Here is a 23,301-nt window from a genome sequence, read left to right as displayed (position 1 = left end):
GCTCTCCAATAGAGAGCAGGACTCTGACAGGTCCCTCTCAGCACAGTGAGCGGAGACAGACCTGTTATCCACCTGCTCAGCGGGGATGGACGGATCGATCTCCCATATTTTGGGTTGTCCCCAGAAAAGTATTAGAGGGGACATCTTCTAATGGGGACACTGGTTCTGGTGTCCTTGGGGTCCCAAGGGATTACCTTAATTTGCAGGGATTTCTTCTCACTTCCTGTTTGGCTATGGGACAGGAAGTGAAGGGAAATCTCCATAATAGGACACAGCCGGAAAACAAAATTCTGACAGGGGTTATAACCCTCCCTTGCTCTATCTAAAATGAGAAAAAAAAGTTTTGCCTATAGTTCTACTTTAACCAGGAATTACCCCCTTAATGACCAGGCCATTTTTTGTGATTCGGCACTGTTTTGCTTTAACTGACAACTGTGCGGTCGTGCGACGTCATACCCAAATACAATTGATTGTCCTTTTTTTCCACAAATAGAGCTTTCTTTTGGTGGTATTTGATCACCTCTGCGTTTTTTAGATGTTGTGCTATAAACAAAAAAAGCGACAATTTTGAACAAAACACAATATATTTTTTACTTTCTGCTATAAAACATTCCCAATAAAAAAATCTAAAAAATCTTTTTTTTTTTTTTATCAGTTTAGGGGCAATTTGAATTCTGCTACATATTTTTGGTTAAAAAAAAACAAAATCCCATAAAGCGTATATTTGGTTTGCGCAAAATTTATAGTGTTTACAAACTACGGGATAGATTTATGAACTTTTCATAATTTTCTTCTTTTTTTTTTTTAGTAATGGCGGCGATCAGCAGTTTTTATCAGGACTGCGAGATTGCGCGGACAGATCGGACCCCTAACTGACATTTTTGACATTTTTTGGGGACCAGTGACATGAATACAGTAATGAGTGCTAAATAATATGCACTGTTACTGTATAAATGACACTTGCAGGGAAGGGGTTATAACCAGTGCTAAATAATATGCACTGTTACTGTATAAGTGACACTGGCAGGGAAGGGGTTAACCCCAGGGGTGATCAATGTGTTCCCTATTGTGCTTACTAACTGTGTGGGGGGATGGGTTGGACAGAGGCAGAGAGAGATCAGTGATTCAGCTTGGCTGAATCACACGATCTTTCCCTGCCTCTCTGACAGAAGACCCGCCTGCTTTGTTTACATAGGCAGGTGGTTCTTCTGTCATTCTAGCCGAAGATTGCGAGAGGCCGGGGGTGATCCCGCCAGCTGCTCCCGATGTGTCTAATAACAGCGGAAGCGCGGCTCCGGCGGGGTGCGCGCCACCGAAACTGCGTGTGTATAATCACGAACATTTTTGTGATTATGAGCAGCCGAGCTGTCCTGTCGCAGTAAATCTGGGTGGGGCGGTTGGCAAGTGATTAAAGGGTAACTCCACTTTCGAGGGGGAAAAAATAGCAAATAAAGAAAAAACAATATAGTGTATACAATTGCGACACAAATCATATTGTAATTGAATGTTATTAAAAATGACATTTCCTTTTCAATCTGCAGCTGTTGTAATTTCATGGAAATGCAGTGCAATATGGCTACCTGGAGCTGTTCTGTACACAGAATGAGTACTGACCACACCCCAGAAACATAATTTCCTGCTTGTGTGATTGGCTCGCCAATTTTCCCAGAAGTCTGCCTATGGCACCTTTCACACGGGCAGTGCTCCTGACGGAGTCCGTTCTGCTCAGCGGGGGATCGATCCGCCAATCCCCACTGAGCAGGCAGATGACCGCTCCGTCTCTGCTCTGTGTGCAGAGACAGAGCTGTCAGATCCAAGCTCTCCTCTATGGGGAGATCAGATGAAAACGGACCGCCTGTCCGTTCTCATCCGATCCAATCCTCCAGAAAATAGGGTTTCCATCCATCTGGATTTCATAGACAGGATTTGATTGGATAGCTGCGGGTGTCAGCGGAGTTGTCTCCGCTGACATCCGCTGCTCTATAGGGCTGCATGGAGCATCCGATCAGGTCCCCCTGAAAAGCTGACAATCGGATCGGAAAGCCCGTGTGAAAGGGGCCTTAGATACAAGCCAGATTTCAGGCATTCCCTGCAACATAAATGTCATTTTTGGTGAGATACTCCCAATAGGAACACGTCTAAAGGGATACAGCTTTCCTCATTAGAGCTCTGCAACTGCCACAGCTGATAGATACAGTAAAAATGAAATCACTCCCATTTTACCCACTCAGCACAGAGGAACAAATGGTGATTTCTTCAGAATAACAAAAGGTGGGAATCTGCAACAAAGTTTGATGAAATCCCTGCAACGTACAGAGACCACCCAGAGGGGAATGTTTTTTTTTTTTTTTCTCAACAAAAGTGGAGTTACGCTTTAACCACCCCCCGTCCGCGCTACAGCCTATATACGGCTGCAGTGCGGACTCGAATTTTCGGGAGGCCGTTTTTAAACGGCCTCCCAGTGACACGCCCCCAGTGCGCTCCCGCGAGCGCGCTGCGGGGAAAATCTGTGTCGGCCGTGTCCCTTGGACACGGCCGATCACAGATCGTGGTGAATGGCCAATCACAGCGGCCATTCACCACGTGATCTGGCCGTCCAATGAGCGATGATCTCATATGTAAACATATGAGATCATCTCTCATCGCCGGCGCTCCTTCCTCACACAGAGCCTGCAGTGTGAGGAAGGAGGGGGAGCCTCACAGCGCCGGGGACACAGGAGAATGTAATCAGTGCACCGATCACCAGTGCCCTGATTACACAAGGTAAAAACACACACACAGTGCCCCCCATCAGTGCCCACAGTGCCCGCCATCAGTGCCCCCCATCAATGCCCATAATCAGTGCCCATAGTGCTGCTAGTCAGTGCCCATCAGTGCCTGCTCATCTAGGCACTGATGAGCACTGACTGGCAGCACTATGGGCACTGAGTGTGGGCACTGATGGTGCTGCCCATCAGTGCCGCTCATCAGTGCCACCCGTCAGTGTCCAGTGCCATCCGCCAGTGCCCATCAGTGCCGCCTCTCAGTGCCCAGCAGTGCCGCCTCTCAGTGCCCAGCAGTGCCGCCTATCAGTGCCCAGCAGTGCCGCCTATCAGTGCCCAGCAGTGCCGCCTATCAGTGCTCATCAGTGCGGCATATTAGTACCTCCTCATCAGTGCCCATAAGTGCCACCTCATCAGTGCCCATCAGTGCAGCCTATCAGTGCCGCCTCATCAGCGCACATCAGTGAAGGAGAAAAATTTATTTTCAAAATTTACTCGCAGAAAATAAGAAACTTTTTTTTTTTTTTTTTCAAAATTTTTTGTCTTTATTCTTTTTTTTTTTTTTTTTTTTTTTTTTTTGTAAAAAATAAAAAACCCAGAGATGATTAAATACCACCAAAAGAAAGCTCTATTTGTTTGAAAAAAATTTATAAAAATTTCAAATGGGTACAGTGTAGCATGACCGCGCAATTGTCATTCAAAGTGTGACAGCGCTGAAAGCTGAAAATTGGCCTGGATGGGAAGGGTGTTTAAGTGCACAGAAGGCAAGTGGTTAAGGCATGAGACATCAAAAGAGGGAATTTAAAAGTACAACATCAGAAGCTAAAAAAAAAAAAAAATCATACTCTCTCGCTCTACAAAATTCTAGATGAGGTTAATTGAAGGAAAGTTTTGAATGCCTTTAATAGCCTGATTGTACCAGACTCAGATACAATGCAACAAGGGAACATTTAGATCGATTATCTAAGATTATTATTTGTTGACAGGTCCTGTCTTGTTATGCCTATATTAAAATGATCAGAAGGCTTGTATTTTCTGTTCACAAAGGCGTATACACTTTTTTTAAGATTCTTACAAATAAAGTGCACCTGAACCTGAAAAAGTGAAGATATGCTATCATATAGGGAGCATCCATAAATGTTAATTGCGCTCAATCACAATTTTTGTTTTGAACTTCTCCTCAAAAATAGAAGAGTCTTTATTGTGTTAAGGTACTGTTCTACCATATGTAGCACCCTACAAGGTAGGTGCTAGGTAAAAATATAGTGGGCCTTGGCTGCTTAACAGCAGGGTCATGATTTTAGCTGGTCTGTCATGTCTCCCAGGTGTGGTTACTGAGAGGGGAATCTCCCCTCTGTGAGAGGATTCTCATTGGGCAGTGGAGGAAACCCAATCAGTAGCCCATTCAGGCTTGTATCTACCCCAGAAGGCAGATTCTGCCACAGTATTTTCAAGCGCCAGGAAGCGTTGGCATTCAGCTGGCGTCAAGACAGCTCTAACAGACATTTTTCTGTACAGTTTCCCAGTTAAACATAGTTGAGCCAGAGGAGTATCCCACTCATTCCCTTCTCCCATCCCCATTATAAAATAAACAAAACAAACTAAAGATGCCGGAATGGTCATTGTCTCAGTTCGCTTGAAAATACTGTTATGCTGAACTTGTGCTAGAACTTCGACTTTAACAAACTTGTTAACTCAGAAGATCCAGGACAGTAGTACACTTGACTCCTGACACTCTGTTTAGCTCAAAAGTCCTGTGAACAGCTCCCTCCAGCCCTTCACTGACTGAGGTAGCTCCTTGTAACTGCTTATGCTGCTGCAGCTCTTAACACTGTACGCTTCACACTGTACACCTTAACACCTGGGTTCACAACTTAAATGTGTTGGAAGTATTACCGGTAACAATGGCAGACCCATATTAGGCCCAATGTCTGGAAATATTGCTACACATAATTTATGCAGAAGTCACATTAAAGGGAAGGTGTTCTTATCAGTTCAGCCTGTAAATTATTCAGGTGGACCTGATTGGAAGGTCCATGCATTCCTATAGAGAGGCGGGTGTAAACGGACTTGTGTCCGTTTACACCTGCCTACCTTTGGGTCAATTCGGGTCTGCTAAAAAAAATGTAAGAGGACTCAATCCTTCTTTTAGTTGGAGCAGATCAGAGGTAGCCAGGTGTAAATGAACAACATTTAATTCTGGTACATGCTTCAGTTTTTTGTTTCTTTGTTCAACCCAACGGGTTGATGGGAAAAAAAAAAACTGAAGAGCTCCCGAGGAGCTGCTATACTAACTATCCAACGTTAGTGCGGTGATCTTCCCTGCTGAGCTATTCTGCTCTGACAGAACTCTGCCCCCCCACCAGAGCACACCGATCAGCACTCTCAGCCAATGGTTTAGAGCGCTGACCGGATGCCAATCAGTAGACCTTTTTCGATCATGCACCTTTGACAGAAGCTGGCCAAACAGCCAGCTTCTGGCAGACCAGCTTCTGTACACAAGGACCAAATGTTGGGCAGTTTTGTATTGAACTGGCCGATGCTGCCTGATTTTCGGCCCTTGTGTGCGATCCTTTACTCCTGGCCGCCTATAGAGCAGAAGGGACTGTGTCCATGTTTGCTCTGCAAAAACATGTGTAATCTGGCCACTTATGTTTGGGACCAGTTTTATTTTCACTGTCTGTTTCCATGCAGACCCTCTTATTCTAATTCAATAGCCTGACTCACTCACTTGTATACATGTCTGCTTGAGCTTTTGGACACTAAAAACAACAGGATTTTTTAAAAAGGAAGTAAATAGAAACTGGAAAGTATGTGACAAATAGCTGAGTTGCATGTGAAAGTAGAAAATAGTCATACACAGGGTTTTTTTCAGCATGAACTCAAAACTCAATAATACTACTACTACTCAATACTACACCGTTCCAGCACAAAGTGTATGTACTGGCAAGAGGGGCTGGGGTGTGCTGGAGGATTTATGGATGCTTGCTGCTAGGGGGTTTATTGTTGCTGGGGGGATAGCATTGATGGGGTGGCTGTGTGGCTACAAATGCTGGAGTATCTTCCTGACACTCATTTGGACTGAGGAAGCCTCTTTGATGAATGATGAGATTTCTATACCATTAGAAGATTGGAAAGTATGGTTAGGGGCAGTCCGGATCAGACCAAAATCTGAATACACATTGGACTGCATCCTTGCTGAAATTGGGATTTTCTAGGGCTGAGATATGCTCCGTAGACATACAAACACATGGAATACTCCATATATAAAATATAACAAATTTATTGAGGTACAAATACATTAAAAAAGTGGTAGCAAAAAATTGTTACAAATTAAACATTGACAAAAAAAGAGAGCAGTGATATGGATCACAGGTCCTACATGTTTCGCAGAGGTATAACTCCTCATGTAGCGGCTTCTTCAGGGACCAATTCCTTGTAATCCATCATTGATTCTAAATGGAGATACAGGATAAAGAGACACACATAGGGAAAATGGGAAGTGATATGCACAAACAGGGCGTTTTTTCTGCCGGAACGCACCGGAACGGAGTTGCGCCACCTCTGGCTGCCCTGTCCTCTCCCGCTTGTCACATAGACAGAAGCTGGTGGAGGACTCACTTCCTCCACCACTTTCTGTGTGCGAGTGTCGGCACTGCAGGAACATGAAGCTGGATGTTCTGGGTCTCGACAATGATGTTCCTATAGCTCTGCCTATCAAGAATGCAGCACGGAGGAGGGGCTTAGGGAGGCGGCTTCTTTCTTCATCTCCTGCCTGTTACAACTATGTGCAGCACGGAGCCGATGAAGTGCTGTGAATCTCCTCCCCTGCTCCATGCTGCATTCCTGATAGGCTGAACTGCAGGGATGTCACTGTAATGAAAAAAAAAAAAAAAAAAGCCCGGGCACAGCTAACAGAGCCATGATGGCTGCATTCCTGAAGCAGTAAAAGAGGAGGACAGTCTGTGAATACCAGGTGAGAGAGTTTTTTTGTGTGGGGAGGGGGGTCTGTGAAAAGGTGAGGGCTGGTGGGGGGTCTGCGAAAAGGTAAGGGCTGGGGGGAGGGGGTCTGTAAAAAGGTGAGGGCTGGGGGCAGGGGGTCTGCGAAAAGGTGAGGGCTGGGGGATGGGGGTCTGTGAAAAGGTGAGGGCTGGGGGGGTCTGTGAAAAGGTGAGGGCTGGGGGGGTCTGTGAAAAGGTGAGGGATGGGGGTCTGTGAAAAGGTGAGGGCTGGGGGGTCTGTGAAAAGGTGAGGGCTGGGGGGTCTGTGAAAAGGTGAGGGCTGGGGGGAGGGGAGGGAATCTGTAAAAAGGTGAGAGCTGGGGGGAAGGGGTCTGTAAAAAGATGAGGGCTGGGGGGAGGGGGCTCTGTGAAATGGTGAGGGCTGGGGGAGGGGTTCTGTGAAAAGTAGAGGGCTGGGGGAGGGTGGTCTGTAAAAATGTGAGGGCTGGGGGGAGGGGGCTCTGTGAAATGGTGAGGGCTGGGGGAGGGGTTCTGTGAAAAGGTGAGGGCTGGGGGGTCTGTGAAAAGTTGAGGGCTGGGGGAGGGTGGTCTGTAAAAATGTGAGGGCTGGGGGGAGGGGGCTCTGTGAAAAGGTGAGGTGAGGGGGGGGGTCTGTGAAAAGGTGATGGCTGGGAGGAGGGAGTGGGCTCTGTAAAAAGATGAGGGCTGGGGGGAGTGGAGGCTCTGTGAAAAGGTGAGAGTTGGGGGGAGGGGAGGGATCTGTGAAAAGGTGAGGGCTGGGGGGAGGGGTGGGATCTGTGAAAAGGTGAGGGCTGGGGGGAGGGGAGGATCTGTGAAAAGGTGAGAGCTTTGGGGGGAGGGGGGATTTGTAAAAGAGCTGTGGAGGGGGATTTGTGCAACGGGAAAGGGAGTTGGGAAAGGGGGACTTTTGCAGGGGTGATAGCAGGGAAGGGGGTGTACAGATAATACAGAGGTGAAAGCTGTGAAGATAAGCTCTAGATGGGGGTGCTGAGGTGAGTTGTGGAGGGGGGTGCTAAGGTGAACTGTGGAAAAAGTGCAAAGTTGAGCTGGGGGTGGAGGGAGAGGAAAGCAAAGAAGTTTGCAGAGGCGAGTAATTGATGGTTACTTTGAGGGGTGGGGGATACTTGAGAGAATTGGGATTTTTGCTTGGAGAGGACAAGGGAACTTTTCTGCAGCAAAGTATACAGAGTTCAGTAACCAAGAGTATGTCATGTATAGCAGCGTGCAACAGTGATGGTTTGGTAAAATACAGTACATTGTATATTAACTAGTCGTAACTGTATGCTGTGCTATACATTACATACCTCCTACAATCATGTGTTACAATAATGACCCCTGGAGCATGCAAAATACATCACAGCATACAGAGTTGAGCAGTCAGGAGTATGTAAGGTACAGCACAACTGACAGAGAGCAGTTGCCAGAAGTGTGTAAAAGAGAAAATGTATAAAGAGTACAGTGGGTCATGATTATATAATGTATAGCACATTATACGGGGGTAGTGGTTAGGAGTGTGTATCATACGCCTTAGATTATGTATGTACAGTGTACATTACATGCTCCTGATCATAGTCTCTGGTGCTGTACTGTATGGTACATACTGTACTTTTTAATGTTGTGTACTGTACATGTTTATGGCTACTACATCCTGTAAGTTATGCACTGCACAATACACCCACTATTTGGCAACTGTGCAATTTTCACCTCTGAGGAAGGCGTAGCTGGGGGCGGGGTTGTGGGCGTGGTTGGGGTGGTTTGGGCGGGGAGTTGGCTGGGGAGGGTGAGTTCCAGCGCCTTTTTTCTGAGAAAAAAAGCCCTGTGCACAAACATACACAACTGTTGGGCACCGCACATACAAATCCCCCCCCCCCCCCCATGTATACTCATGTTCATATTCATAAATATAGCTTACCATTTTGTCAAAAAATATAACATCTGCTGAGAAAGAGAAATGGCATCCCAGGGCGTGCAGGCACAATCCTGGTGCTAGCCCGGTGAAGCCAGATGAAGAAATCCAGCGTAGCCGGGGTGCCCAAGAGGATTGGTGGACACTGGACCGGGCCACGATCCGCGGCCAGAGTGCTTGGACCCGGGTATGGACTGCCTGAAGTGTCTAGGTACAAATTCAGAAAGAGGGGAGGGGGGCACAAATATATATGTGCCCTGATCAACAACTTGTAATGCACATATTCAAAAGGTCTATCTGGGGAGGAGCTAGAAAAAGAGTGCAAGCCTCCACCAGCGGCCAAATCATGCCCCCACACAGCCTCAGACTGAGAGCTGAAGGGGAAAGGGGAGTCCACAGGTGTGGCATAGATAAACCATGAAGGGTATCCCCAGACAGATGAGGAGTGACCATACGTAGGGGTTAGTAGCAGCCAAGTAGTAATCCAGCACACAAACTCCAAAGAATCCAAATAGTTAAGAGTAAGTGCAAAAAGATAAACATTTAAATTGCAGAGTGCAGCACGAGCAGCAATCTCACCTGTAGATATAATACACTTCTTGCAGGAAGGATGGAATTTCCCTGTCCGTGGTCCGGCGTGCAGAGGGAGCCATGTACGGCTTCCTGCTCTGCCACGGACCTATATGTAGGCCGGTCCCACCAGAAGTGACGCAGCCAAAACCGGTCTCTGAATGTCACTTCCGGTGCGGGCGCCATGTTGCGGCCACAACCAGCTTGGACCACAAGGAAAGTGGGCATGCGCTGGAAGGATGGCCGCTTGTGAGTCTGCATAGTGGACACGGGGAATGCAAAAGGGGAAACAAAAGGTGAAAAAAGCTCACCCGACCCCGGCTTGGCGCCCGAATGCCCACCAGGGAAGGGCACAGCAGTGGATCATGTAAAAAACGCCATGGGACAAAAAACTCTCAGTCAGCATGATGTTTTACAAAAAATCTCTCTAAACATCAATATGACCAATCCCAAAACACCACAGAAAGCTAATTTAATACATATATAATATAATATCTCAAAACATACTATTTAATTTACATGTAAAATGAACACAAAATTAATGAGCAGATAGTACCTAGGATGAAAAAAAAAACACCACACCCGCAGCAAACCGCGGAATGGCCAATTTTTTCCAGAAATGGCTTAAAGGATAAGGCTGTGTTCAAGCCAGGGGGTTGTGCGCCTTGCAGCCGATAAATCCACTTGGATTCACACTTTAAAATGGAATTGTCAAAATTGCCCCCTCTAGGGTTGGGCTTAATTTCTTCCAGTACAGAAATTTGAATCGTATAGGGGTCAAAGCTGTGATTAAGGCCGACATGCTTACAGATGGGTCTGTACAACAGACCGGCGTTGATGTAATAAAGGTGGTCCTGTATGCAGCAATAAAAAGGCCTCTTAGTCTTTCTGACATAAAAGGAACCACAGACTCAACTAGCCAGGTACACAACCCCCTCTGTACAGCAGGTGGCATGAAAACGGGGTTTAAGAGTGCCTCCACGTGGGAGAGGAAACTAATGTCCCTCCCTTACCCAAGGACATTGCGCACAATTCCCGCACCGATAGGTACCAAAACCACCAGTCGCACCTTCCAAAATCTGGTCATGTCCCTGACAGTGACTGTGGACCTGTTTGTCTCTAAGTGATGGGGCTCTTCTGTACACTATCTCTGGTGATTGGCGAATGTACTTAGACAGAATGACATCATCTGTCAATCACATTCCTAATTAGTTGATGATGAGAGTTATATTTTGTAGTGTTGTTAGATTTTTTGTTTTTTTTGTACCAAAGATAAGGTCATCTCTTGACTGGGCAATAGTTCTATTATATGCCTTTTTAAGAGTCTTTCTGCTGTAACCTCGGGCCAGTAATTGAAGTTGCAATGCTTTGGCCTCCTGTCTGAAGTCACTGTCCAAAGCACAATTGCATCGAATTCTGAGGTATTGGGAATAAGGAATACTTTGTACCAGTGGTTGTGGATGACCATTGGTAGAATGAAGTATAGTATTCCCGGCTGTTGCCTCACGATAAAGAGAAGTGTGCAGTGTTCCATCCCCACTGGTAGATATCAGTGTATCCAGGAATGGAACACTACAGGTGTCATATAGGACAGTGAACTTCTCAGATTGTAGCTATTGCCCGGGATGTATTCAACAAAAGTGAGCAACTCGGCTGAGGTGCCTGTCCAGACGATGACATCATTGACATCACTTGCTCTGTGGCACAGATACATCGAAGCACCATCGTCTATGAACAGCTCCCATTCCCATCCCCCCCAGGTACAGGTTGACGTACGATGGGGCACATGAGGTCCCCATCGCCACCCCCTGTACCTGGAGGTAGGTGACGCCTCAAAATGTGAATACGTTAGAGCGGAGAATGTGATCAAGGAGCTGGATGGTAAAGTCCGCCATGGGCCACTGGGTCTGCACTTGCTCCCGAAGGAACATTGAGATTACCTCCACTCCTTTGGAGTAGGGGGTACTCGAGTACAGCGCCTCAATGTCCATGGCAACTAGAAGAGAGCCTGCTGGTATAGTGAGACCTTCCACGACCCTGAAAAAGCTCCAAAGTGTCTTTCAAATATGAGGGAAGTCTAACAACATGCGGACAAAGTTGGTCATCTACAAATTGACTAGCTGGTTCAGTTGGAGAACCCATGGCCGACACAATTGGGCGACCTGGCGGCTTATCAAGACATTTGTGCACCTTGGGTAACGAATAGAATGTGGGCAAGGTAGGCCATTTCACAAGTAAAAAGTCGTATAAGTCTTGATCAATAATGGAGGAGTACAAAGCCAATGCCAAAATGGATTTAAGACGAACCCCAAACTGTTCAATGACAGCCTGAGAGTCTGGTACATACCAGTCGCGGTTTGACAGAATATTGGAACACATATCCTCCTATTGGTGTTGATCTATAACGACCACGTTACCGCCCTTGTCCGAGGGTTTAATGACAACGTGGTCGTTCTGGATCAGTCCATCCAAGGCCAATCTGTGTGATGGAGAAAGGTTAGGAAATCTAACCGCCGGTAATTTGAGGTTATCTATATTCCTAATAGTTTGCTTCCTAATAGTTTGCTTCAAACAGGCCCAAATTGCTGAGCACGTTTGGAGCTTGGGGAATTTAGTAGATTTCGCCTTAAATTTTCTGGGGATCGGTTAATCGTCAACCTCATCCCCTGACGACAAGGGAGTCCGACGATTGGTCCCCAGAAGCAGACTCATTTTCATCTAACAATTGGATGAGTATTTTTAAGGCATGGAAGTCTTGGGTTTTAAACCCTTCATAGAGGTCCTCATCACGAATAGAAGTGGTTCCTTTGTCCTTATCAAAAATAAATTTGAAAGTGAGGTTCCTCGCAAAGAGGTGAATATCGAATTTGTTGAGACCCTGGAGGGGGGAGAAACTTAGGCCCAACTGGAGTACCTCCACCTCATCCTGGGAGAGTTGATAGGATGACAAATTAATAATATCCAAGGGAGTTGAGCCATGTTGAGGTTGCGTTACCGTCTCCAAATTTGCATGGGGGGCTAGCAGAGATGGCGCCAATTGCTATTGGACATGATTGTGTATATGCCGTGTCTAAAGTGATATCATGCAGTGTTTCTATTGTTATTACAGTGTCGTATGTTTGATGATGATGAGGTGCCAAAAAGGCCAAAGAGGCCTAGTCAAACGAATCAATTAGTCAAAATTATTCCTTCTATCAAAGTTTCATACATTTGACATATAATTGCAAATTGGGAGCCAAACATTAGTAACAAAACGGGGTTCTTCACCCCAATTAACGTATCGATAGAGAAAGAGTAAGGTTGTTGGCTCACTTTACTGACCATATAGCAGCCACATCCCTGTAAACTAGAAGATTGAAAAGTATGGTTAGGGGCAGTCCGGATCAGACCAAAATCTGAATACACATTGGACTGCAGCCTTGCCAAAATTGGGATTTTCTAGGGCTGAGATATGCTATGTAGACATACAAACAAAATATTTTATATATGGAATACTCCATATATAAAATATAACAAATTTATTGAGGTACAAACAACAAATACATTAAAGTGGTAGCAAAAAATTGTTACAAATTAAACATTGACTACAATAGAGCAGTGATCTGGATCACAGGTCCTACATGTTTCGCCGTGGTAGAACTCCTCATGTAGCGGCTTCTTCATGGACCAATTCCTTGTAATCCATCATTGATTCTAAATGGAGATACAGGATAAAGAGACACACATAGAGAAAATGGGAAGTGATATACACAAACATACACAACTGTTGGGCACCGCACATACAATTTGTATACTGTGTACTCCTGTTTATATTCATGAATATAGCTTACCATTTTGTCAAGAAATATAACATCTGCTGAGAAAGAGAAATGGCATCCCAAGGCGAGCAGGCACGATCCTGGTGCTTACCCGGAGAAGAAAGATGAAGACATCCAGCATACCAGGGGTGCCCAAGAGGATTGGCGGACACTGGACTGGGCCACGATCCACAGCCAGAGGGCTTGGACCCTGGTATGGACTGCCTGAAGTGTCTAGGTACAAATTCAGAAAGAGGGGGAGGGGGGCACAAATATATATGTGCCCTGATCAACAACTTGTAATGCACATATTCAAAAGGTCTATCTGGGGAGGATCTAGAAAAAGAGTGCAAGCCTCCACCAGCGGCCAAATCATGCCCCCACACAGCCTCAGACTGAGAGCTGAAGGGGAAAGGGGAGTCCACAGGTGTGGCATAGATAAACCATGAAGGGTATCCCCAAACAGACAAGGAGTGACCATACATAGGGGTTAGTAGCAGCCAAGTAGTAATCCAGCACACAAACTCCAAAGAATCCAAATAGTCAAGAGTAAGTGCAAAAAGATATACATTTAAAGTGCAGAGTGCAGCACGAGCAGCAATCTCACCTGTAGATATAATACACTTCTTGCAGGAAGGATGGAATTTCCCTGTCCGTGGTCCGGCGTGCAGAGGGAGCCATGTACGGCTTCCTGCTCTGCCACGGACCTATATGTAGGCCGGTCCCACCGGAAGTGACGTGGCCAAAAACTGGCCTCTGAATGTCACTTCCGGTGCGGGCGCCATGTTGCGGCCACAACCACCTTGGACCGCAAGGGAAGCTGACATGCGCTGGAAGGATGGCTGCTTGTGAGTCCTCATAGTGGACATGGGGAATGCAAAAGGGGAAACAAAGGTGGAAAAAGCTCATCCGACCCCAGCTTGGCGCCCGAATGTCCACCAGGGAAGGGCACAGCAGTGGATCATGTAAAAACCGCCATGGGACAAAAAACTCTTAGTCAGCACGATGTTTTACAAAAAATCTCTCTAAACATCAATATGACCAATCACAAAACACCACAGAAAGCAAATTTAATACATATATAATATATTATCTCAAAAACATAGTATTTAATTTACATGTAAAATAAACACAAAATTAATGAGTAGATGGTACCTGGGATTTCTTTACCATTACAGAACTAGTCCAGCTGAATCCGACTAATGTTTCCTACACGTTTTACCTTTTCACTTAGACTAGTATGTTTTCAACCCCCTCACGGAGAAAGGAATGACATTTTTTTTTTTTTAGTCACAACGGATCTGTTCAATATTGCCTTGATCCTTATGCAAACACAGTTCTTGGTAAAGAACAAACAGCTTTAGCGTATTTTTAGTGTTGGCAAGCTGCACTTTAAATTAGTTGAAAAAAATGCTTTGTACCTTTTTTTTTTTTTTTTTTTTTTTTTTTTTTTTTTTATGCTTTTTTTCTATGTACCGTGTCCTGTTTCCCTGTAGCTAGAAAAGTATCCTCACAAAAAACTTTATTCTTACTGTGTATCTGGTTAGTCTTACTTGGGTGTGCCAAGGTTGTGACTTGTTGATCTAGCCCACAGTAACTAAATATATTAAATGCTAACTCCACCTTTTGCAAATCAAACAATGAATGCACTTCTCTGCCTCTAATAATGTCTTGCAAATGAGCCTGTAAGGCATTGCAACCATGATTAGTGGATTGTGGGCGCAATGGCCTAGGAGCACAGTAATCAGCACACTTCTGTTCAACTAAGAATTACAAGTCTGTCTGCTGCGGTGGAAGACAAGACTTGTAATTTATTTATTTACAGATTTTGAATGAATGATCAGGCTGTGTCGGTGGAGCCAATTTTAAATCTGACAGCTGCTGCAGAGGGAAAAGAACACCTGAACACTGTCAGAGAACAAAGGTCCTTGTGTGCACACTACGCATATAGCTCCAATAGCAGATGTGTGTAAGCATTACTAACTAAAGGGAACCCCTGGAGGTGACTGCAAGCACCTGATGCCTGCCAGAGTTAGCTGGTTTTCGTTGGGGCTGTTCTGTAGGGGGTGCACATGTAGCTGTCCCTTTTAAGAGTGTGCAGCGGTGGTTGGGTAGTGGGCTACGAAACAAGGGGAGGGGGTTTCTTCTGCATTCACTGCATCAGTGTTAGGCTCACCTATCCTGGTCCACAAGGATCTGATCCAGATCACTTGGCAATCTGCAGTCCTCTGAAGTCAAGTCTCACAAGGCTCAGTCTTTAAGCATTGATCCTCAGAAGATTCAGTCTTTCAGCTCTGGTGTAGGCATGCACGGCAACGGATCTCCCAACTCTGGTCCCAAGGCTTAAGCAAGCAGTCCCTCTGCAGCTCAGTCCTTAGGCTCTTATGGACACAGCATGAGCATCCCATCTCAGGACAAGCTCAGCAAAGGCAACACATCTGTACAGCTCAGGTTCCTCCTGCCAAACGCCCTGATCTCTCCAGAATGCCAATGAAAAACTCCTGGTTGTCTCCTCCTCAGTGTGCAGGGATTTTTGCTCCTGTGGTTCTTTAAATCATTCACTTCCATTTCATAAGGCTGCCTAGACACTACTGTACATGTTCCATAATGCCCTGCTGCACAGCAAGGCTCTTTCTCTGATGTTCCCATTGGCTCTGACTCTTATGCCCTCTACTTGGCAGGGGATTTTACACAGATCCTGCTCCCAGGGCCGGTGCAAGGATTTTTGGTGCCCTAGGCAAAATAAAAATTGCCGCCCCCCCATGTACTCATCCCACGATGTAACACCCACAGTGTTAACCCCTTCCCTGCCAGTGTCATTATTACAGTAACAGTGCATATTTTTAGCACTGATTACTGTAGTAATGTCACTGGTCCCCCCAAAAGTGTCAAAAATGTCAGGTAGGGGTCAGATCTGTCCGCTGCAATGTCGCAATCCTGCTAAAAATCACAGATCGCCCCCATTACTAGAAAAAAAAAAACAATAAAAATAACATCTTTCCCGTAGTTAATAGACGCGATAACTTTTGCGAAAACCAATCAAAATACGCTTAATGCGATTTTTTTTTTTTTTTTTTTTTTTTTTTTTTTACCTAAAATATGTAGCAGCCTTTAGGCCTAAGAAAATCTGGCTGCAGAATACAAACAGGGTGCACAGGAGAAGTAGAGAATAGTGATGTCGCGAACCTAAAATTCGCCGTTCGCGAACGGCGAACGCGAACATCGGCAAATGTTCGCGAACCGCCATAGACTTTAATAGGCAGGCGAATTTTAAAACCCACAGGGACTCTTTCTGGCCACAATAGTAATGGAAAAGTTGTTTCAAGGGGACAAACACCTGGACTGTGGCATGCCGGAGAGGGATCACACAAAAAAAAGTTCTTAAAAATTGTAATTTTTTGATAGAGAGCCAATTATTGGAAAAATTAAAAAAAAAATAAAAAAATTCTTTGGATTTAGCATCTGGGGGGTCTAAAAGGTGTACCTGTGAAGTTTCAGCTCTGTAGCATGTCCGGAACCAGAAAAAAATACGAATTAGGGTTAGGGCTAGGGTTAGGCTTAGGTCTAGGGCTAGGGTTAGGTTTAGGGTTAGGGTTATTTTTATGGCTAGGCTTAGAGGGTTAGGGTTAAGGTTAGAGGGTTAGGGTTATGGTTACAGGGTTAGGGTTAGGTTTAGTGTTAGGGGCTAGGGTTAGGGTTACGGTGACCCTAGCCCTAGCCCTAACCCTAGCCCTAACCCTAATTCTATTTTTTTCTGGTTCTGGACATGCTACAGAGCTGAAACTTCACAGGTACACTTTTTAGACCCCCCAGACAATAAATCCAAAGAATTTTTTTTTTTTTTTTTCCAATAATTGGCTCTCTATCAAAAATGACAATTTTTAAGAACTTTTTTTGTGTGATTTAGTGTATAGGGGGTCTAAAGTGTACCTGTGAAGTTTCAGCTCTATAGCATGTCCAGAACCAGAAAAAAAGATAATTTTTCAGTAGAGCAGGGATGGTGGGAACCCCTTTTACACCTATATGAATTTTTTTTTCTGGTTCTGGACATGCTATATATATATATATATATATATATATATATATATATTTGTCCCCAAAAGCCCCTTTGAGGGCTGGTATTTGAGTATTTTTTTTAATATATATATATATATATATATATATCACAGAACAAAAAAAATTACACAAATACCAGCCCTCAAAAGGGCTTTTGGGGACAAATATATATATATATATATATATATCCAAAAAAAACCTCAAATACCAGCCCTAGGAAGGGCTTTTTGGGGTGCTGTCCTTACAGCAGGAGTGTACCAAGAACACTGGCTAACAAGACCGGGAACTGTCCCCAGCTATAACAGCAGCAGCAGCACCAGCACTTTCCCTGCTCTCAGTAACACAGAAATGATCTAAAATGGATGCTGCCCTTGCTTATTTATAGGAGGTGGGAGGGAGGTATGCTGATTGGCCTGGGATGTGTCTGCTGACTGTGATGTTCAGGGTCAAAGTTTGCCTCAATGATGATGTATAGGAGGCGGACCGAACATCGCATATGTTCGCCCGCAGCAGCGAACGCGAACATGCGAAGTTCGCCGGGAACTGTTCGCCGGCGAACAGTTCTGTACATCTCTAGTAGAGAAGACTTTTTTCAAGAAAAACAGCCACACTAAAAAATTATACTCCAAACCTAATAAAAAGTTCGGAAAACAAACAGGAAAATCAATACTTCCATTCCATATAAATCAAGCAAGAATCAGATACATTAATCCTGCATTTATTAATTTACAATACTATGTGATATAATCATTGGTGAGGCTCTCTAAGTTTCTATATCATAGTCTATATGATATAGAGACTTAGAGAGCCTCACCAATGAAGAGCCTCACCATCACCAATGTAGAGCCTGTGTTCCAGGCAGCCTCCCACCCCCCATCCCAAGTTGAAGGGGTTAAAACCCCTTCAGACAGTGAGAGTAAGTGACTACTTAGCTGGCGGAGTCGGCGCTGAGTCAAACCTTCCCGCTGTCCTGACTCGTGCATGCGCATTAGGTCTCCCCCGCCCCGTCTTCTCTGCCGGCTGACATCATCGGCAGGGGAAACCTAGTGCACATTCGCGGCACTGCCGCTACGAAGATTTCCGACACTGGATCCCGGCACTCAGCCCTGCCCCTGAGACTCACCGTCACTCAGCTCAAAAGTGCCCAGGTGGCCGAGGGCGCAGCCGACACAGGCTAGCACAGCACAAGGGGCGCCGCCCGCAACCGCCGGTCCATACTGATTCTGGTGCAGCGGGCAGGTGTAACGTTCATGCGTTTTTGTTTGTGGATGGATTTACAGCTGCAGAATTATTACACTCAGTAGCCTTGTAGAGAATCTGTTGAACAACATATCCAACTCTCAGGACTTCATCACCGTGTACAGCCTGTTATATAATATATATATATATATATATATATATATATATATATATATATATATATATTAATAGATTAATAGATGTTTAATGGAGGGATAGAGTATATGAGGATATATAGATGAGAGACAGGCTATTGTATGGTGAGCACTAGAAGTAGTATAGGAGAGTTGCAGGTGATGGTAAGCAGATAGGTTCTGATGTCAAGTATAGTGCAGATGGTAAAAGGACACAGCTGGAGTATACTTTAGACAGAGTAACCTAGTGCAAGGATAGTTCAAGGTAGTCCCAAGAGCTAACAGTCTTATGCAGATGATAGTGAATATATAGATACAGATAGTCTTGGTAATTGCAGTAGATGACAGTAGGAGATTGGTTAGTAAGAATCCCCTGCGGGGTACTTATCACTTAGATAGGTTAGGAATAACAGTGTCCATTGGAGAGGGGTGATCCCGTAGGGAGATACGGATCACCAGCGAGGTTTCCGGCTTTAGTTCAGCAAGGAAAGTATGTCAGCAGCTCCGACTTCTCAGGCGTAGGTGCGATAAACATGTGGGTGAAGGTGAAGACAGCATGCCAGGGGTGATCGGGTGGCGAGACACAGGATCCGAAAACAGGTTCAGGTAGCGAGATACAGGAACGTGTCGAACTGGTATGCTGACTTCAGACAGCGGGACGCTCCAACCATGGCGGTTGAACGAGCCATGAGTGAGAGCAAACCGGCGATTGAAATAGCCGCTCATAGCGGCGCTCGGCAGTGATGTCATCCGGTCTTAAAGGTGTATGCGTCCTTTGTTATACAAGATGGGACGCAAAGAGAGGAGAAATATGGGAACAAGGGTACCATAGGTACCGGAACATTACAGCAGGATGCTGGCGCCCCCTGCTGAGTTGCGCCCTAGGCGACTGCCTGGGTCGCCTTACAGGAGCGCCGGCCCTGACTGCTCCTGCAACAGTTGCCTGCTCACAGCCAGCAAAGGGTGTGGGATGAGCAAGGGATAGAGCACATACACACAAGTGCTCAGCCCACTCCACACAGAGCCTGCAGATAAAGAGTCCCAGTGCTGAACAGTTGCTTTATCGCTGCTTACAGTGGCGAGGGGGATGAGTGGGGGATCACACAGCCGCCCCAAACAACATGTACAGTATATGGTGTTTTTCTGTTTGTGTGTGTGTGTGTGTGTGTGCTTTTCCTATTGGGTAAACCAGGTGGACTTGTCATCCTTTGTTCAACCTGACTAACTATGTAACACTCCATACAGGCAGAGCAGAACTGCCTGGGACACTGACAGCTACTCCCTTTGTCCTCAATCACATTCATTGGACATACTTAGAGACCACCACCTTCGCTGCTTTCCATGGGAGATCCTGAACCCCGCTGCTACGCCTATTGAGACAGACAGCGGGACTCGGCCCCGCCCCCACTCCCGTGTCACAAGATTTGATTGACAGCAGCTGGAGCCAATGGCATAGAATGCATTAAGGTGAAAAACCTTAAGGCTTTAGAACCACTTAAAGTGCACTTTTATTGGGAGATTCAACAGAATCTGTACTGAAGGTTACACATCAGGTCTCAAGTGTGTAGCTTTCAGTGCAATAAAAATAATTTTTTCTAATGCTCTTTCAATTTCAAATAAAATGCAAAACCAAATAAACATTTTTTAAATTTTATGCATTTATTCTTTAGTTTTTATGCTTTGCTTAGAGTTCTTTGCTAATGTAAACTTGTTCTTACCTTAGACTCCTGCCATAAATAAATATTTGACATCTAAATGCGCCTGCTTGTATCTTCATGAGTACCTTTAGATCCCTGAAATACAGGCATTGATTAAGGCAAACCCTAATTCAAGCATGGAAGGTTGAACTCTAGTTCTCACTTCTCAGGCTACATTATTGGTTAGTGAACCTATTAAACTATGGACCCCCTCATTCCCCCATGTAGGAGATTGGAGGTGGGGAACCAGAACATGACTTTATGAGTTGAAGCCTAGGTTTGTATAATCGGACACCTCAAGATTTAGAGCTCCAACACTGAGAAAGTTTCACAATAACACCTTTAAGAGTTTATTGGGCATTTAATCTTAAAGTCATGGGAATTAATAAAGAGTGTTCCAAAGGATGTTGAACAGGGTCAGTGGAAAATTCCCGCCTTTCAAAAAGATATCCAAAAGATAATTTGTGAAATTGGGTACTGATTTTGGACAGGAAGACCTGAATCACATTTAGAATTTGCAGTTTATCCCAAAGGTGTCCAGTGGGGTTAAGGCCAGGGCTCTGTGCAGCTTTTTTGAGATATCCCACTCCAAACTTGTCAAGCCATGCATTTAAGGAGCTGGTTTTATGCATTGGGCACAGTCATTTTTCAACAAATAAGGGTTGGATTACCACCAAATTTTCTAAAATGTCTTTGTATGCTGTAGCTGCAGAAGTAGCATTCATTGTAAATATGTAAACCAATGTCTTTGTATGCTGTAGCATTAGCAGTAGCATTCATTGTAAATACGTGAGCTAGATGCCAATTTTTAAGCTGTGATAGCATATACCCTTTTATTTTGGAAGAAAAGGACAGTTTTTTTTTTTTACACTGTATATCTGTATGTCAGAATAAATAGAAAATAAAGGAACTATGTCAGAAAATTAGATTTATTATATTGCTTAAATTACAGCCAGTATCATGTATTTTACTTTCTTTCAGAACCATAATGAATTTGGCTTGTCTCAACCAGAAAACCCTAATAATATTCCTGATGCTTCTTATTCTGCTGTCCTTTTTCTGGAATTATGTGGATATAACAGGAAGAAATGCAATATGTGCAGAAAAGACAGTGCTACAGGAAACAATTACGCAGAATATAAAAGAGAGAGAGATAATTCCCCATCTAAAGAAAGAGAAAGAGGTTCTCATCCTGATTTGGCACTGGCCTTGGGGATACACGTTCCCATTAGACAGGTGTTACAAAGATTTTGGTATCCCAGGCTGCATGATGACAACAGACAGGAGTCTATATAGTGTTGCTGATGGTGTTATTATACATCATGTGGAAATAATGGATAACAAAAACCTATTGCCTCAACAGCCACGACCTATTTTTCAATACTGGGTGTGGGCCAATGTGGAGCCACCACTGATTATCAAAAACTTGGACATGTTGGACAACCTATTCAACATGACACTGACATTTCGTCAGGATTCAGATGTTTTTGTCCCGTATGGTCAGATCGAAACACTAAGGGAGCCACAAAACTTTACCATTCCTGAAAAATCCAAACTAGTGGCCTGGGTGGTCAGCAAGTGGTATCCAGGTGTCCGAAGAATTGCTTATTGCGAGGAACTAAAAAAATATATTCCTATTGATGTTTATGGGGCTAAACACACAAAGCTCAGCTGGGACAATTTCCATTCTACTATATCTCAGTACAAATTTTACTTGGCCTTTGAAAATTCTAATTACAAGGATTACATCACTGAGAAATTGTGGTCAAATGCTTTTGGCTCCTGGGCTGTACCAGTTGTGTTGGGGACGTCGCGGGAAAACTATGAACGTTTTATCCCAGGTGAAGCCTTCATTCATGTCGATGACTTTCCAAGTGCAAAGGAGCTGGCTGCTTATCTCCTTGAGTTAGACAAAGACGATGAGAAGTACCACAAGTATTTCAATTGGAGGTCTCACTACCGTGTAAATATACTGATTGATTGGCAATATAGATACTGTCAAGCGTGTGAAGTTATCAGAAAAGCACCAAAATACCAGATCCTTCATAGTGTGGCCAAATGGTTTATGAAAGAATTTTGAAGCCAGTTGCTGGATCTAGTATGTACAAAGAAAAAAAAAACAATACCTACGAGATGTGACATATATACTTTTCATTTATTTACTTTATTTATTTATTTCAGTACCAAAAAATAGCTTTTATTTATTTTTAATCAGGACCATTTACAGTACTGCATAGGTATATAGCAGGCATCACTAAATGGTGGACAGTGGTCCGGATGCAGACCGGGTGACAGTCCCACCTAGAACACTGCAGTCACGCCACTTAGGAGCCGGGACTCTCTTTCTGGCCTGGCAGCCATGTGCGTCCTGCTCCTGTTTCTTTTCCCCCTGCCGTTGCACTGTCATCCTTGCAGTATGGCTGAGGACAGGAGAGGCGGCAGACTGGAAGGTCCTAGAGCAGGAGCTGCAAGTGGGTGATTGGTTGCTAGGACACTGAGCAGTCCTAGCAGCCAATCACTAACTTGTTACCAAGAAAAGTTTGACGGCTCCCGCCCTCTGTCCAGACTTTCCCTGTGTAAGGTAGGACTACACGTGTGTCACATGGAGAAGAGGTAGCGGCACATCCAAGAATAAAAGCAATTCCTTTATTGAATATAATTTAAAAAGTACATCAAGACATACACATAGCTCGCAGCCAATCAGTAGACACGTTTCACTTTCCTGTGCTTACCCATCACAAAGAAACACATCGACTGATCGCCTGTGAGCTATGTGTATGTCTTAAAAAAAAAAAAAACGGTTGGTAATAAACGCAACAGCACAGGCAGCGCTATAAATAGGTTAAAAAACACATATCCTAAAAGTTCATAAGGAGCGTTCATAAAATGGTCCATAGAAGGATAATCACAGTGAGTCTCAACGTGACAGGTGATGTATGAGGGACGAAATCACAGGGCTTGTTGTTGAACTAAGTCCATCAGTGCCTTCACCACACCATAGTGCTCACCACCCCTTTGAAAAGCAACTCACCAGATAATGGAATTTAATATGCCTTGACAGATATCCAGCAACTGGTGAGTTGCTTTTCAAAGGGGTGGTGAGCACTATGGTGTGGTGAAGGCACTGATGGATTTAGTTCAACAACAAGCCTTGTGA

The 23,301-nt window shown here is 44.6% G+C and overlaps 1 protein-coding gene across 1 annotated transcript in view; it reads left to right on the top strand.

Moving 5' to 3' along the window:
• LOC309560976 (4-galactosyl-N-acetylglucosaminide 3-alpha-L-fucosyltransferase 9-like) overlaps positions 1 to 22,253 on the top strand; it is a 31,413-nt gene extending 9,160 nt beyond the window's left edge. The window contains exon 2 of the mRNA XM_082264681.1: positions 21,126 to 22,253. Within this exon, the coding sequence (XP_082120807.1) occupies positions 21,133 to 22,224 (1,092 nt within the window). The 5' untranslated portion in view covers positions 21,126 to 21,132 and the 3' untranslated portion in view covers positions 22,225 to 22,253. The remainder of the gene's footprint in view (positions 1 to 21,125) is intronic.
• The last annotated feature ends 1,048 nt before the right edge of the window (positions 22,254 to 23,301 follow it).

The sequence above is a fragment of the Pelophylax lessonae genome (genome assembly GCF_965119305.1).
Source record: "Pelophylax lessonae genome assembly, chromosome: 7".
NCBI lineage: Eukaryota > Metazoa > Chordata > Amphibia > Anura > Ranidae > Pelophylax > Pelophylax lessonae.
Note: the sequence above shows the minus strand (reverse complement) of the source record. Positions and strands in the feature narration are given on the sequence as shown.